Consider the following 14,057-nt stretch of genomic DNA (forward strand, 5'->3'; position numbering starts at 1 on the left):
GTCCCTTGTCTTCTCCTGCAGACTTAATAGTTGCTCTCCGGGATGGTAACCATTCCTGTACTAAAGGTCTATGGTTGCATAATCTATTGACAAGTTTGTGTCCATTTCTCACTTGCCATCTGCTTTACATAGTTTTTCTTTATCCTTATCATTTCATACCGAATCATGAGGCTTTATCTGAATCTTGGATGGAAGTTGGCTATGGATGTGAAGATGGATGCTTTAATTTCTCATCAGACGTCATCTCCAGTAGATTTACCTCCAAGTATGGATCTAGTAAAATACTGTTGGATGTATACTATTAAGTATAACCCTGACGGCTTTGTTGAGCGTCTCAAGGCTTGTTTGGTTGCTAAAGGGTATATTCACACATATGGTGTTGACTACTTTGAGACATTCTTGCCGGTTGCACGACTTAATTTTGTTCAAGTACTTATCTTTTTGGCAATGAATTCTGATTGGACGTATATCAACTAGACATTAAAAAAGCATTTTAATGTGGTGATGTGAATGAGATGTACATGGAGCAACCTCCTAGGTATGTTGCTCAGGGGGAGAATGTTGGGAAAGTGTGAAAGTTACGTATGGCAATTTATGGTTTGAAACAAATGCCCAAAGCATGGTTTGATAAGCTCAGTTCTATTGTTACCCGATGCACTGTCTCACAGTGCTATTCTGATCATTCAGTCTCTATTCGTTGTTCGTTGTCCGGATTCTCGAGTGATTTTATTGGTAGTATACGTTGATGGCATTTTCATATCAAGTAATGATACATCTACTTATTGAGGAGGCTCATGGAAAGATATAGAAAAGCAAGAAGGATCTCCATATAGTCTTTATTGACTTGGAAAAAGCTTATGACCGAGTCCCTAGAGATTTAATCCAGCGTATCCTAGTAAGGAGAGGAGTTTCTAGCAAATATGCAGATGTTTTTAAAGATATGTATGAGGGCATGGTGACTAGTGGGAGATCTGTGGGAGATCAGGGAAGGGAATTCCCAATTACGATTGAGTTACACCAGGGATCAGCCTTAAGCAATATCCATTCGCGTTTATGGACTATCTAACGAAGAATATTCAAGATGAGATCCCATGGTGTATGCTCTTCGCTGATGATATCGTTTTGGTGGATGAGACAAAAGAAGGGATTAACTCTAAGTTAGAGCTTTGGAGGTCAACCTTGGAAACAAGAGGATTTAAGATTAGTAAAACAAAGACGGAGTATATGATGTGTATACTGATATGGTGCGAATTGAGGATAGAGAGATACCACAAAGTGACTATTTTAGATAACTGGGGTCAATCATAAGTAAAGAAGGTGGCATAGAGGATGATGTCTCACAAGAATTAAAGTGGGATGAATGAAGTGGAGAGATACATCGGGAGTGTTGTGTGATCGATGTATTCCTTTAAAGCTCTAAGGAAAGTTCTATAGGACTATTGTACGACCGACTATGATGTATGGGGCAGAATGCTAGGCAGTTAAGGAGTGTCATATTGATAAGCTTTGTGTAGCAGAGATGAAGATGTTAAGATGGATGCGTGGAAAAACAAGGATAAAGTACGGAATGAACATATTAGAGCGGACGTGGGAGTTGCCCCCGATCAGTGACAAGCTTCAAGAGAGTCATTTAAGGTGGAATGGTCATATTCAACAGGGGCCTAAGGACGCCCCAGTAAGGAGGAGCGATATGATCTCGATTGAAGGAGCTAAAAGAGCTAGGGGCAGGCCTAAAATGACCATAGGAGAAGTGGTGAGGAAGGACATGCATAGCCCAGGTCTTGTTCCAAGTATGACTTCGGGTAGGGCCTATTGGAGGGCAAGGATCCATGTTGCAGATCCCATTCAGCTGAGATTCTCCTGTCGTGCTGGGTTGGGCTTCTTTCCTCTTACTATCTTTCATCTAGCAGATTGCATTTTTCATTTGGCATTCCCCATTTTACATTTCTCTCTCCCTCACCCTTTTTTTTTTGGCTAGAACTCGGTTTTCCTTGTTGTGTTTGGATCCATGTAGCCGACCCCATTAAGTTGGGATAAGGCTGAATTTGTTGTTGTTTGTTGTTGTAATGATACATCTAGTATTTCCAAGGTGAAATTTTATTTACATCAGCATTTTCAAATGAAAGATTTTAGGTGTTCTTCGTTATTTTCTTGGAATTGAAGTGATTCGAAGTAGGAAGGGTATGAGCCTCTCTCACAAAAAGTATGTGTTGGATTGTCTGTCTGAAACTAGTATGCTTGCATCCAAACTAGTTGATACGCCTATGGACCCACATCAGAAGTTTGGGATAGATGATGGTGTGGATTTTGCAGATAAACATTAGTACAGGAGAATTGTTGGCAAACTTATCTCACTGTTATCTGACATTCTGACCAGATATATCCTTTGGCATTGGCGTTATTAGTCCATTAATGGAATCACCAAAAAAGGTTCAGTGGGAAGTTGCCTACCAGATTCTGGTACGAGCCTCATTTATAAACCTAATGGTCATGCTAATTTGTCTTTGTTGGTGGAAATCTTGTCAAGTGAAGGAGTAAAAAAGAGACTACTAAATCAAGGTCCAGCGTAGAGGCTGAGTATAAAGCTATGGCTCATACTATAGCTTAATTAATGTGGTTGAGAACTCTTCTTCAGGAGTTTGGGCTGGTTACCAAACCCATTGATATAACATTCAAGCGGCCATCCACACAGCAAGTAATCCAGTGTTTAATGATATGACCAAGCACATTGAAGTCGACTGTCATCTTGTAACGGATGCAGTTATTAGAAAACTAATTGCCACTCTGTTAGTGGTTTCTGCAGATCAGTTGGGTGATATTCACCAAGCCTTTGTTTCGTCCTGCCTTCCAGGAAGGTTGTTCCAAGCTGAGCGTGAATGATGTATATGCTCCAACATGAGGGGGAGTGTTAAAGTTCTATGTTGTCATGTTTACAAACGTAGGGGTACTTTGTGGCTATTATTGGTTCTCTTATGTTTTTATATGTGCAAGATGTCAATAAGGTATACTTGTCTTGTAACTTGTGTTTGACTAAAAAATAAACCCTACAGTTCTCAGTTAGTACACACTGACTAATCGGGAGCCTCTTCTCTCCTTGCAGTAGCTTTCTTCACTTCTTCTCCTTCTCTCGCTTTCTGCATGCAGGGATTCATTTCAGTTCTTAATTTCGTGACACCCATCAAGAGAGGGATTGCCAGATCCTCAAGATGAACCAGTACCCCAAGTCTCAACTAGATACTTAAACCCTAGGTAGGGTTTCACAGTCCTATTGATAAAAAGAGGCAACTGTGAGACTTGCAACGTTACAGCCTTCATGGTCCTGTGAGTCTACAGTTCAAAAGAGGCAAGGAAATACAGGTAAATCATTTTAATATTTCCCTACCATAGAAAAACAATTTAATTAATGAGGACACCCATCAGGCCATGAAAATATGGAATGGTATGATAGAAGATAAGTTAAATTACAGCTGTTGAAAATCAAGAGGGTTACAATGATGAAAATGTCAAGTCAAAGCAGTAGAAAATTGAGCACCACAAGGATAATCACCTGAACATCCAGTTGCTTTGCCAGGGAAACTGTTCTTCTCAAAACTTCTTCTTGTATGCGAGCATCATTATCATCATAAGCTCGAACAAGCAAGGGAAGAACATGTGAAACTAAGTGCTCTTGAGCGGTCTAAGTAATTGTAGAACAAATAAGACAGCAATTAGATTATTATACATGCAAAACTCATAGTTTCTGAAAGACACTAGAACATCACATGAAGATCCAATGATGCAAGACAGCCAAGGTTCATACAACCACTGACGTAGAAACTATTAAGGTTAAAGCACCATTACCCAAAAAAAAAAACAGATAAGACATTAGACATTACAATATTTCCTGGAGTTAGAGAGGTTGCGGATTTCAAAAATAGAAACCTAGTAAATCTTAATTTTGAGAATTACATCTAATTTCAGGACATTTGGGAAAATGAAACATATCAAAAAGTCTATGATGTGGGAGCATTCAGTTACATTAATGCTCTATTTTCTTCTTACAGGAGTTCCAAGTATGTTCCTGATGCAGGAGCTTCTTCCAAGATGGCTCCTCATGCCTCCACATTGGCAAGGCATGGTCCAAGTGTCAAATAGAGACCCTTGGGGCTCTATCCAGGAAAGAAGGAAAAGGATTTGCAAGTTTCAGCATTTAAAGGGTCTTTCTTTGTTTCCTTATTAATTATCATATTTTTTAATGGGCTTTAATTATGGAAACCATTTTTAAATGGGCTTCCTCTTACAGGCCCATGGGGGGTTTTAGTTAGTCTTCTAAGAGAGACAATTCGTAAGGTGACAAAGAGTAGGTTTCTGAGAGTTATATTAGAGGAGTCAACTTTTATTATGTTTCTTTAGTTCTTGTTGGAATATGTAATCCAGAATACCGTGGGGGTATTCTGATCGTTTTGGGGTTAGTTTATTTATTATATTATTAGGTACATTCGGCAATGTGGGTTTTAGTCCCACATCGCCTAGTTTAGTCTATTTGTAATTTCCCCTCTATTATAAATAGAGGGGTTTACCTATCAATTAATTAATTCAAGTATTTTACAATTTCCATCTTCTCTTCTCTCTTTTCTTCTCTCTAGAGTTACTGGTTACAGGTCCTAGGTTTTCTACAGTTCTCTTCCATAAATATAGAGTTATTTGTAGTTTGTAATCAGTTCTTCAGTTGGAGTTTATTTGACTTGAAGATCTGGTTCTTCCCTCTTTAAGGCTACAGGCTACACAGTTTTACCATATTATGTCTGCTACCAGCTGCTACTCCTGTTGCTCAAAGATAATCCACTTTTTATAAACACACATATTAAAGAATCATAATTAATACCCTAAGTTCCCATTTTGCTTAATTTATTTTCCAAGTCTACCCTTCAAATAACAAGGATTCAAATGGACCGACATTCATAAGGGAAGTAAAACTACTTAGGTACTAGGTAGTGACGTAGTGTGACAAAGGATAAAATAGAAAAAAGCTAAAGGATTACTTGGACCACTTAAAAATCCCAAAGTAGACAGTCTTTAAGTAACAGGTGGAGTATTGTTGAATGGTAGTCGTTATTTTTCCCCACTTGGGTTGTGATTCTAGTTTCCAACCTAGATGCAGGTAAGAGTTTCACTTCGTATTGCTCCATGCACCACATTGGTTGCTACAATCGTTATTCAAAATGAGAACTGGTCTGCTGCTCTCTTTGAACATTGCTCCTACCTCCTGTTTTGGAAATTAGCTAGGGCCTAAAAGAGGGTCCGACAACTCCCTACAAACCAGAGCCTTCTGGGTTTGATATCTTGAGACGAATCCTACCACCAAAAAGGACTCTTGCGCTGCCGGAACCATAAAGTTCTTCTGTCTTGTTACTCTAATACTACAGTTTCGTGACCAGTAACTTTAGGGATTTTTTCGGCGACTCTCCTGACTATTTTTCGATTCAGAAGATGCTTTCACTGAGGTATAAAAAATGAATTTTCCAAAGATTTCCGATTAATTTCTGATCAGTGTTGGGTTACTGATGAAAATTAGGGTTACTGAGATGAAGATATTGAGATACATAATTAAACCAAAGACCTTTGAATGCACCATAAGATAAGGAGTGATATGATCCATATTGAAGGAGACAAAAGAGCAAGAGGCAGGCCTAAAATGACTTTTGGAGAAGTGAGAAAAGGCATTCACATATCACAGATGACAAAAATTATGGCTTTGAATAGAGTTGAATAGCAAACTTCATTTAGTTAATAAGGCTTCGTCAAGTTGGGTTGAGTTGTTGGGTTACTGTTTATTAGTGGCATATTTCACAATGTAAAGTGTTTTCTCATCAGTTCATTTCGCTGGGTCATCTGAGCACTAGTTAGGGTTTCATAGAACCCTGCCCGCATCAGTTTGTCCATAAAAGAGCAATAGAATGAAATATTCAGATGGGTCATTGTTGTATCACTCCGAAGGAGGTTGTACTGTGAAAGAATGAAGAGCCAGATTCATTTCCAGCACCCACAATTGAGTTCAGTTATACTATACAGTATGCGCAATAGGTGGTATCTACTATCTACAAAAAAAATTTTGAGGCGTTAAGTCTAATTCTCAATTACATAGGCTTAGTCACTGCAAATAGTCAGGCATCATCACATCACCCACGGTGACTAGGGTGACTTACCTGACCATTTCATCAATAGAAAAAATCGAAAGGTATTTCAGTAATTACAATTACACATACAGTGTAGTAATATAAATACCCCTAAGACACCTCTTTCGCCATTTGATTTGATCATAATGTATTACTCCCCAGGAGAAACTCATGCAAAAGCTAATTCAACCAAATAGCAGACAGAAATGACAGCAATTACAGTTACCTTGTTAATAATCAGCTCTGCGTGTTTAACAAGAAGCAATAGTGTCTCACCAGCTGCCATACTCAGAACAGGAACTAAAGCCGGAAGTGTTGATAGCTCAAAATCATTTTTATCCTATAATAACACAACAGAATAGTTGAAAAAAAAACGTCAAGCTATGATTTTAACTGTCATACCAGATATTTCTCAAGCATAAAATATAAAAGGCAATCCACACTTCCAATATCTACTTTCATTGAATGGCACCAAGAATCTACCTTTAACTCTTAGATGCAGGAATGATTTGATTATTGCATAATTCTTTTTATTTTTTTCTTCTCTCCTGATGGAGGTAGGCCTGTAAACGGATCGGATTCGGCTCGGATACGGATCGGATGCAATCGGATTCGGATATTTTCTGGTCGAATACAGATACCTCTAAACGGATTCGGATGGGTTCGGATGCGGATCGAATTCGGATTTTTGGTCATCAGTTTACACCTCTACCTTGTGTAACCCGAACCTTCCTCCCCCCAGTGGATACAATTCACTCTCAATCCATAGTTTTAGATCATGATTCTCTTTTCCTCATATTCTAGAACCTGTTGAATCTTCAAAAACCCCAAAGATCGTTATTTACTTAATTTTTTATAATTAAGTATTCGGATTCGGATTTTTATCGGAGTATTCGGATTTTTGTCCGGATATCTCTAAACGAATACGGATGCCCCTAAACGGATACAGATGCGGATCGAATTCGGATTTTCGGTTACCCATTCACAGCCCTAGATGGAGGGTTTGGGGGCCAGGGTATTGGGGTCATTGCTTGGAGCAATGGTAAAAAGGTTCGGGTTGCCAAGCCATTGAGGTCATTGCTTGGGGCAATGGTAAAAAGGTTCAGGTTGCCAAGCCAACTGCCCAGGTTTGAATCTTGAAAGTGGCCACTTTACGCAAAAAATGCCAAAGGTTAACACCATCTCCAAACTCACCCCTCCCAGGCACAGTTGTCACAGTGACTAACCCCCCCCCTAGGTGCCCAGGCATATTGTGCCAGTGTATGACTATGTAATATAGCAATGATAACTTTATATAATTATGCTTATATGCAAGCAGGAGAGCCTTGGCGCAACGATTACGTTGTGCTATTGCAACCATCAGGTTGCGGGTTCAAAACGTAAAAATTGCCTCTCCGAGAAGCGGGGTTAAGGTAGCGTACATTTGCCCCCTCCCAAACCATGCACTGCATGCAGTAACGGGAGCCTCGTGTACTGGGACGCTCTTTTTTTATGCGTATATGCAACATAGAAGTCACATCAATGCAATATGATATAATTATGCTAGTAATGACCTAATATGAGAAAACCAACATATAATAAACAAAGCATAGGATATAATATATAAGCAAATTCATCAAAAAACAAAACAATAAACATAAATCAACGTAAACTCGTGATTCGTGAAGCATCAACAAGGCGTGCTCTCGCCTTGGATCCAAGAAAGAGCCTGGACACCTAGGCAGCACCTAGGTGACGCCTTGACAACAATACTCCAAGGAGGCAAGGACCCCGTATAGGCAGGACCAGCATTGAGTAATGACCCTTCTGTTTGAGGGATGGGGTATAACAAAATTATAACCAGAACTAGGAGATAAAGAAAAGCCCAAAACTAACAATAAAGGAGATGGACAGAAATGACGACCATCACTAATGTCACAGTACAGTTTAGTATGTAAATGGGGACACTGTTGTGCCATTGTCAGGTGATGCTATGGACAAGGTGAAGGAATTGAGAGAAGGGGAGCTCCTATCAAAGGATGATCCATGGTGTTAGTTTTAACTTTTGATTGCAATCCAGCAAAACATTTCTATTCACCAGGAATCAAAATCACATATACATCATTTCACCAGATTACAATTTAAAAAAGAGTAATGATGCACTGAATCCCCACATTCAAGTGTTTATAACTCTAAGCATAGTAATGACAGATGACAGTAATTTAGTCATTCATGCAAACTTCTTCAGTCTCTTCCATACCAAAACAACTCCAACCACCCATGATCAACTCAACCAACCTCCCAAACTATAGCTAACCACTAACTGCCAGTCTGCCACCTTTGGGGAGATTTTAAAATGTGAAGTTGGTCAGTCAGGACCCAGGAGTATTCTGGGTATATTATGGTTGTGCAATAGTTGCCAGCTCTTCTGTTTTCAACCTCTTTCATTTAATAGCTTACATAAGTGAAAAGTCAGCCAGCAAACCAACTAAAAATGTGATATGTTGGCACTTGGCAGAAGAGTCTGTTTGCAAAGGGGCTATGACCTATGGCTGTGACCAAAGTAATTCAGGCACACACATCTTCCTTGGGAGTGAAGGAAAATGAAAGTAATAGATGCCATAGTCAAAACATTCAAAGACTAAAGTGGAGCAGAGATGGCTTCAAAGCAATAAATTCAATCAAGTAATCCAGAAAGCTCAACGTAGGAACAGTGAGAAGCATCAAATTACTGTTTTCAACCAGGCATCTAAGGCAAATATCCTAGCTTTCCCTGAAATTTAAAGCACATTGATGAATGATTATAAAGTCATTTCATGTTGCCCAAACTTTGATGATGACAATATGCAGTCAAACACGTAACTATGATTTGCATTAAATTTAGAAAAGCATGTCAGAAAGGCTCTTCATATCCTCTCATTCATGATATGTTTCCAATTCCACATATTTCCTTTTGTGGATATCACAGTAAATTATTTATCATGTTTTCTACTAGTGATATTTTTTTCTTTTCCGATATCAGATTAGACAGATTAAGTAAGCCAATTATTATACTGGGGAAATTAGAATTACCGGGACCAGGTGTATCAATAAGAATATAGAACTGGATTGGCCAACACCAATCCATCTGATGCTTGCAGATACCAACATTTTTCCCTCCAAACAGGATTGACGGTCTCCAATCTACCCACAATACCAAGTTTTAAACCCTAGTCTCACAGAACTCCTTCCACCAATTTGGAACAAAGCCTGAATGCAAAGACACTCGGTGCAATAGAGTATTCCTCCTACATGTCACTTCTACCAGTATTTCAAAATGCTGCTGATGCTATTAAGGTGCATGCCTTGTGCCTCAAGCACGAGGCACATCCCTCTTGCCTGTCATTACTTCATTAGTGCATAGTGTTGACTTGCAGATTGGATAAGTTCCATAGAACATACGCTTCATCATCTTCTATACTACTTACATAATATTTCTGTTTGCATGCAAGTTTCTATAACTGTGTAATGCTCTTGTTTTACTTACAAATTATTTCTTTAATGTTTAAAGGGAGCTTCTAACCATCAACATGTCATGATATTTATTTCTACACCATTTCCCATGTGGCAAGGACAGCTAAGCGCTTAGGCAACAAGGTGCCCGCCTAGGCACTCTAGTGCTTGAGTGTTTTCTAATGTATTCTCGTAAGATTTGTCATCATCGCAATCTTAAAATGACCAGAAGGACTTTGGAAGCCTTACCTATACATTAATTTATTACTCATGTTCCTTTTGGTTATAATAAAATAGAATATTAAAGAAAGAGGAATTGAGGGCATTCTCGATGGATTCTGCCACAAATACTAATTATAGAAGGGGGGTTGAGGGAATTAATATATATAAAATAATATAAAAAAAAATATCATATTAGAGAGGGGGGGGAAGTGAGGGCATTCTCGATGTCGATGGATTCTAGAAGCAGGGACTGGAGGACCAGGGGGAATAAAACAATAGTGGAGCAAAAAACCACTTGTCCTCCTTGGAAACGTGCTCTATGTACAACATCAAAAGAATCACGACTCTGTGGTTGCCTGTTCTTGACGAAGCTGTGACAGTGGCGCTGGAACTCAAAAAAAGCAACTTATCTTTGTCGGCGGCAAGTTTGTGGCTGCCACAGCTACTGCTTCTTCAATCTACTTATTGTTCCTCCTACTTCCATCATCATCTTTGTCAACTTATTATGCTGCTGCTACTGCTGCTATGGTGCTGACGGTGGCAGCAGTTCTGTTTCTGTTATTGTTTCCTTCTTATTGGGGGTGGGGGAGTAATGTAGACCAGTCAAAAGTGATAATCAATCCACAAGACAATCACAAACTTCAGGTCCAGCAATAGTAAATACTTCGATCGGTTCTCAGACTTGCAGGAAATTTCAAACAATAAAATAAAAAACAAGAAATCGAAGAAGGAAAGAAGAAGATAGGGTAGTGTCTCTCAAACTCGGGTCTCTCACTCACGGCCTCTCACTGTATTTTGGTCTCTCAACAATGGCATCTCACCATATAGCACGACATCTCACAACCATCTGAGTGTCACAGAAGAAAAGAAAAGGCTTAAGCCAAAATCTCATTAACCAAATTCGTATACAAGGCGGTAGCCTGTGGCCACTACAAACTTAAATAGAAAACTCAAAAACAGACTCTAACATTAAAAAATGAAAGGCCAAACTCAATCCTTAATTAATAAGGTAACATAAACTAACTAGGAAACTAAAATAATGAAAGAAACTAACTCAAAACATGACACTAACTAAACTAATAAAGTAAATCCCGTTTTCTTACTTTTTACCCATATTTTAGGCTCATTAAAGTGGCCCATTTCAAAGAAAACCCATGGGATCAAAGGCCCAACACCTACATAACCCAACCCATGGCTTATTTCCAATAAAATAAGCTCTCTAGGTGACTTATCTGTATCAGGGAGTCGAGTCGCAAGGGTGAGCTTGTGCTGCCAACACCAAAGCGCCTTGGGCAATAAGGAGACAGCTAGCCTTGGCCCAGATTTTCCGCCCCAACGCCTAAGCGGCACCTAGTCGACGCTTTGACAACTATGATGGGTCCACGTGATAGACAACTTTATACCCATTTCACTCTCACTGATAAATTTCAACCCAAAATAAGTAAAGAAAAGTTGTTCAAAAGTTCAATCCAAATTTACATAAAAGTACAGAATTAACACAAGGGAAAGGAATATTGAAGATGGCATCTTTGCAACTTTGAGACACTTCCTCTGCTCAATTTGAGCTGAAGTTTACTAATGATGTGGGTGTCGAGTGTCAACTCCTCTATCACATGGACAAACCATTTCCTGCTACATGGCAAGCCGTGAAGTGCTAAATGTCACTAGGGAGAGGAGACATTTACCTTTTCCCTTTAATGGTTTGTATATAGGCCAAATGGATGCAAGTCTAGTAGAGTAGATGGGAATACTGTTCCTGCACTCCTATTTCTGCCACATGGCATGAGAACTGATCAAATCTGAACCATAAGCTGGGACAGGTCAGTTGTCAAATTTGGACTCCTAATTATTAAAATGGCTCTTTACCTTGTATTGCACAATTTACCATGTAGTTTTCAACATTCCAGCATTGTTCAAATATTTGTTTTTTAACCAATTCTCTTTGCTTTATCTAGACATTTAGCAGGGTCAGCTTGGACTCCAACTTGCCACATACCTAGGGTAAGGCGAGGCCTAAAACTGTCATTAAATTTGGGCCCCACCTGAACTGCCACATAGCAGATAGGGATGACAGAACTGCACTCTGGTGCAACTCTGCCAGAGCAGTAGTTCTACCAGACCTGCACCTCTTCCACTTTTATATATATATTGTTTTTTAAATTTGAGCCTCATTTCACCCGTGTGTGTCTTGCCTCGTGGATCAGGCGACAGGCGCTAGGATAGGATTTCTTGTATGTGCCTTTCACAATAATAACACTGTTTAAAGAAATAAATCACATTATCAAACGTACTAATTTCCATCTATCTTTCTTTATTTTTTTAATGAAAACAGCACTTCTAAAATACTACCATTCAACCCTGAAAATTGAATTTATTCTTCAAAACTCTTGAAAGATTGCAGTTGAGTTTATTTATGAAGCTAACCACTCCAAGATCAAATGTGAGTTATTTATGAAAATATAACCATACCCTAAAGACTGCAAAGACAAATTTTCAATAGACATGCAAAAACATATGAGTTGCAAATATTGCCTAACTACAGTACCTGGGACTCTGCTATAGTGAGAACCATGGGCAATATCATTGGTTGCATAACCATATTCCGAAGTTCTGCACATAAAGGTGGAAGTACCTACATGGAATCATAACACCGAAAACTTAGCTGCTTCATTTAGATTTCAACTAAACTATCCAACAAAAAAAAATTATAAATTGCTTCACGCATATCTGCAGGCATGCAAGAACAGTTAGTAGGCTAAAGCAGGTTTTGAACTCACTCTATGGTACGTATACAGACGCAAAAACAATTCCTAGGTTGGCATCACATACAAGGGACTGCTGTACATCATGAAATAATGCTTTCAAAAGTACAGTGCAGCTTTTTTTGCTTCTCTGAAGAAGATTTCTCCCCTTCTTTTCTAATTTTTTCTCCAACTTGAGAGAAAAAGAAATGAATAAACCCATATCTTCACTTCAAACATTCACAATCACATTTCCTTAATTTGTTCTCTTCTTTTTTTTTCTTGGAGGGAGGGGCTAGCAGTTCAAAGTTCACTATGATTCCTTTCCCTAATGACGGTATTTTGATTCAATGCAGCTTTGGGAGAAGGATGGACATAAAAACCCTTCAATGTTTAGTGCATCTTGGGCCTCTCTGAAGAAACTATCCGACCCATTAAAAGATGTCATCTAAAAGCATTTGTATCCAGGCCTGTATCTTATGGAGGATGTTCCCTTTTTCTAGGTGCTAGAGTCCTCAGAAGGAAAATGGCAGCAGGGTCTTTGAGAGTTTAATTTGGATACTTGTACACCAGAAAGGACTTTTGACCTCTTTTATTGTTCCCATACCCTTAAGAAATTCAAGCCAAACTCTATGATGAGGTAATAGCACAATTAAAAGCATCAACTTCCAGGAAGAGGGTAAATGAATGGGACCTATTTATGTGATATAAAATGCATCAAATATGAACGATCATCTTCAACCTCCAACGAAATATTGTCAGAATAATCACATCAATGGTCCATTGACAGTTATATTCATTCTAAAACCTTTTTTTTTGAATAATCAACAGATATAAAAGTGTAGAGTAGAAAATATAGAAAACCATTTAACCACCTCAAATTCCTAAACATCATATTAATATAGCAGGGTCATCTCCAATATACATAGAATCCCTCTCAATACTTTGTTTGGTTACATCAACAAACAAAGAACTTGCAAATCTTGGCAGCCACTAAAGCAAAAATGTTCCTAGAAGATGTGATAGCATTATAGCAAGCCTCTCCAATAAGGTTAACTGAACTCCAAGGACCTCCCATTCTAAGATCAGACATCAGAATTAATAGTCACATCCAACAAGGTAGCAAAAATATAGAGGTAGTTGCATTTAGAGATAACATTTGTAGTGAAAGTGGAATAAGTAGAAGTTAAATTGGAGATTGTATAAGTACTACCATAGGACAAAATATTGTACATAGCTACAGAAGAGTAGGAAGAGTATTTCTTATAATTTCTTTCAGCTCTCCCCCTCTGTTGTACTGTTTTTGGTTTTCCAAAGCTTGCAAAAGCCTTGGAGGATGTTCTCTTGAGTTCTGTAGAGAGTTTCTCCCCTCAAATTCTTTCCTTAATCTTTATGGATTCCCCCTCACCCCTAATATAATTCAACTATAGAAGTTATTTCGACAGAACTATGAAACACAGATGAACCA

General features: G+C 38.7%; 1 protein-coding gene across 2 annotated transcripts in view; it reads right to left on the reverse strand.

Moving 5' to 3' along the window:
* The window catches only part of LOC122651354 (SCY1-like protein 2), a 49,066-nt gene that overhangs the window by 13,003 nt on the left and 22,006 nt on the right, over positions 1-14,057 (reverse strand). For both annotated transcript variants that reach the window (XM_043844723.1, XM_043844724.1), the window contains exons 8-10: positions 12,394-12,480; positions 6,382-6,495; positions 3,548-3,676 (exon numbers count right to left, since the gene is read on the reverse strand). In XM_043844723.1, coding sequence (XP_043700658.1) covers positions 3,548-3,676; positions 6,382-6,495; positions 12,394-12,480 — 330 coding nt within the window. The remainder of the gene's footprint in view (positions 1-3,547; positions 3,677-6,381; positions 6,496-12,393; positions 12,481-14,057) is intronic.

Source organism: Telopea speciosissima, chromosome 2, assembly GCF_018873765.1.
Source record: "Telopea speciosissima isolate NSW1024214 ecotype Mountain lineage chromosome 2, Tspe_v1, whole genome shotgun sequence".
Classification (NCBI taxonomy): domain Eukaryota; kingdom Viridiplantae; phylum Streptophyta; class Magnoliopsida; order Proteales; family Proteaceae; genus Telopea; species Telopea speciosissima.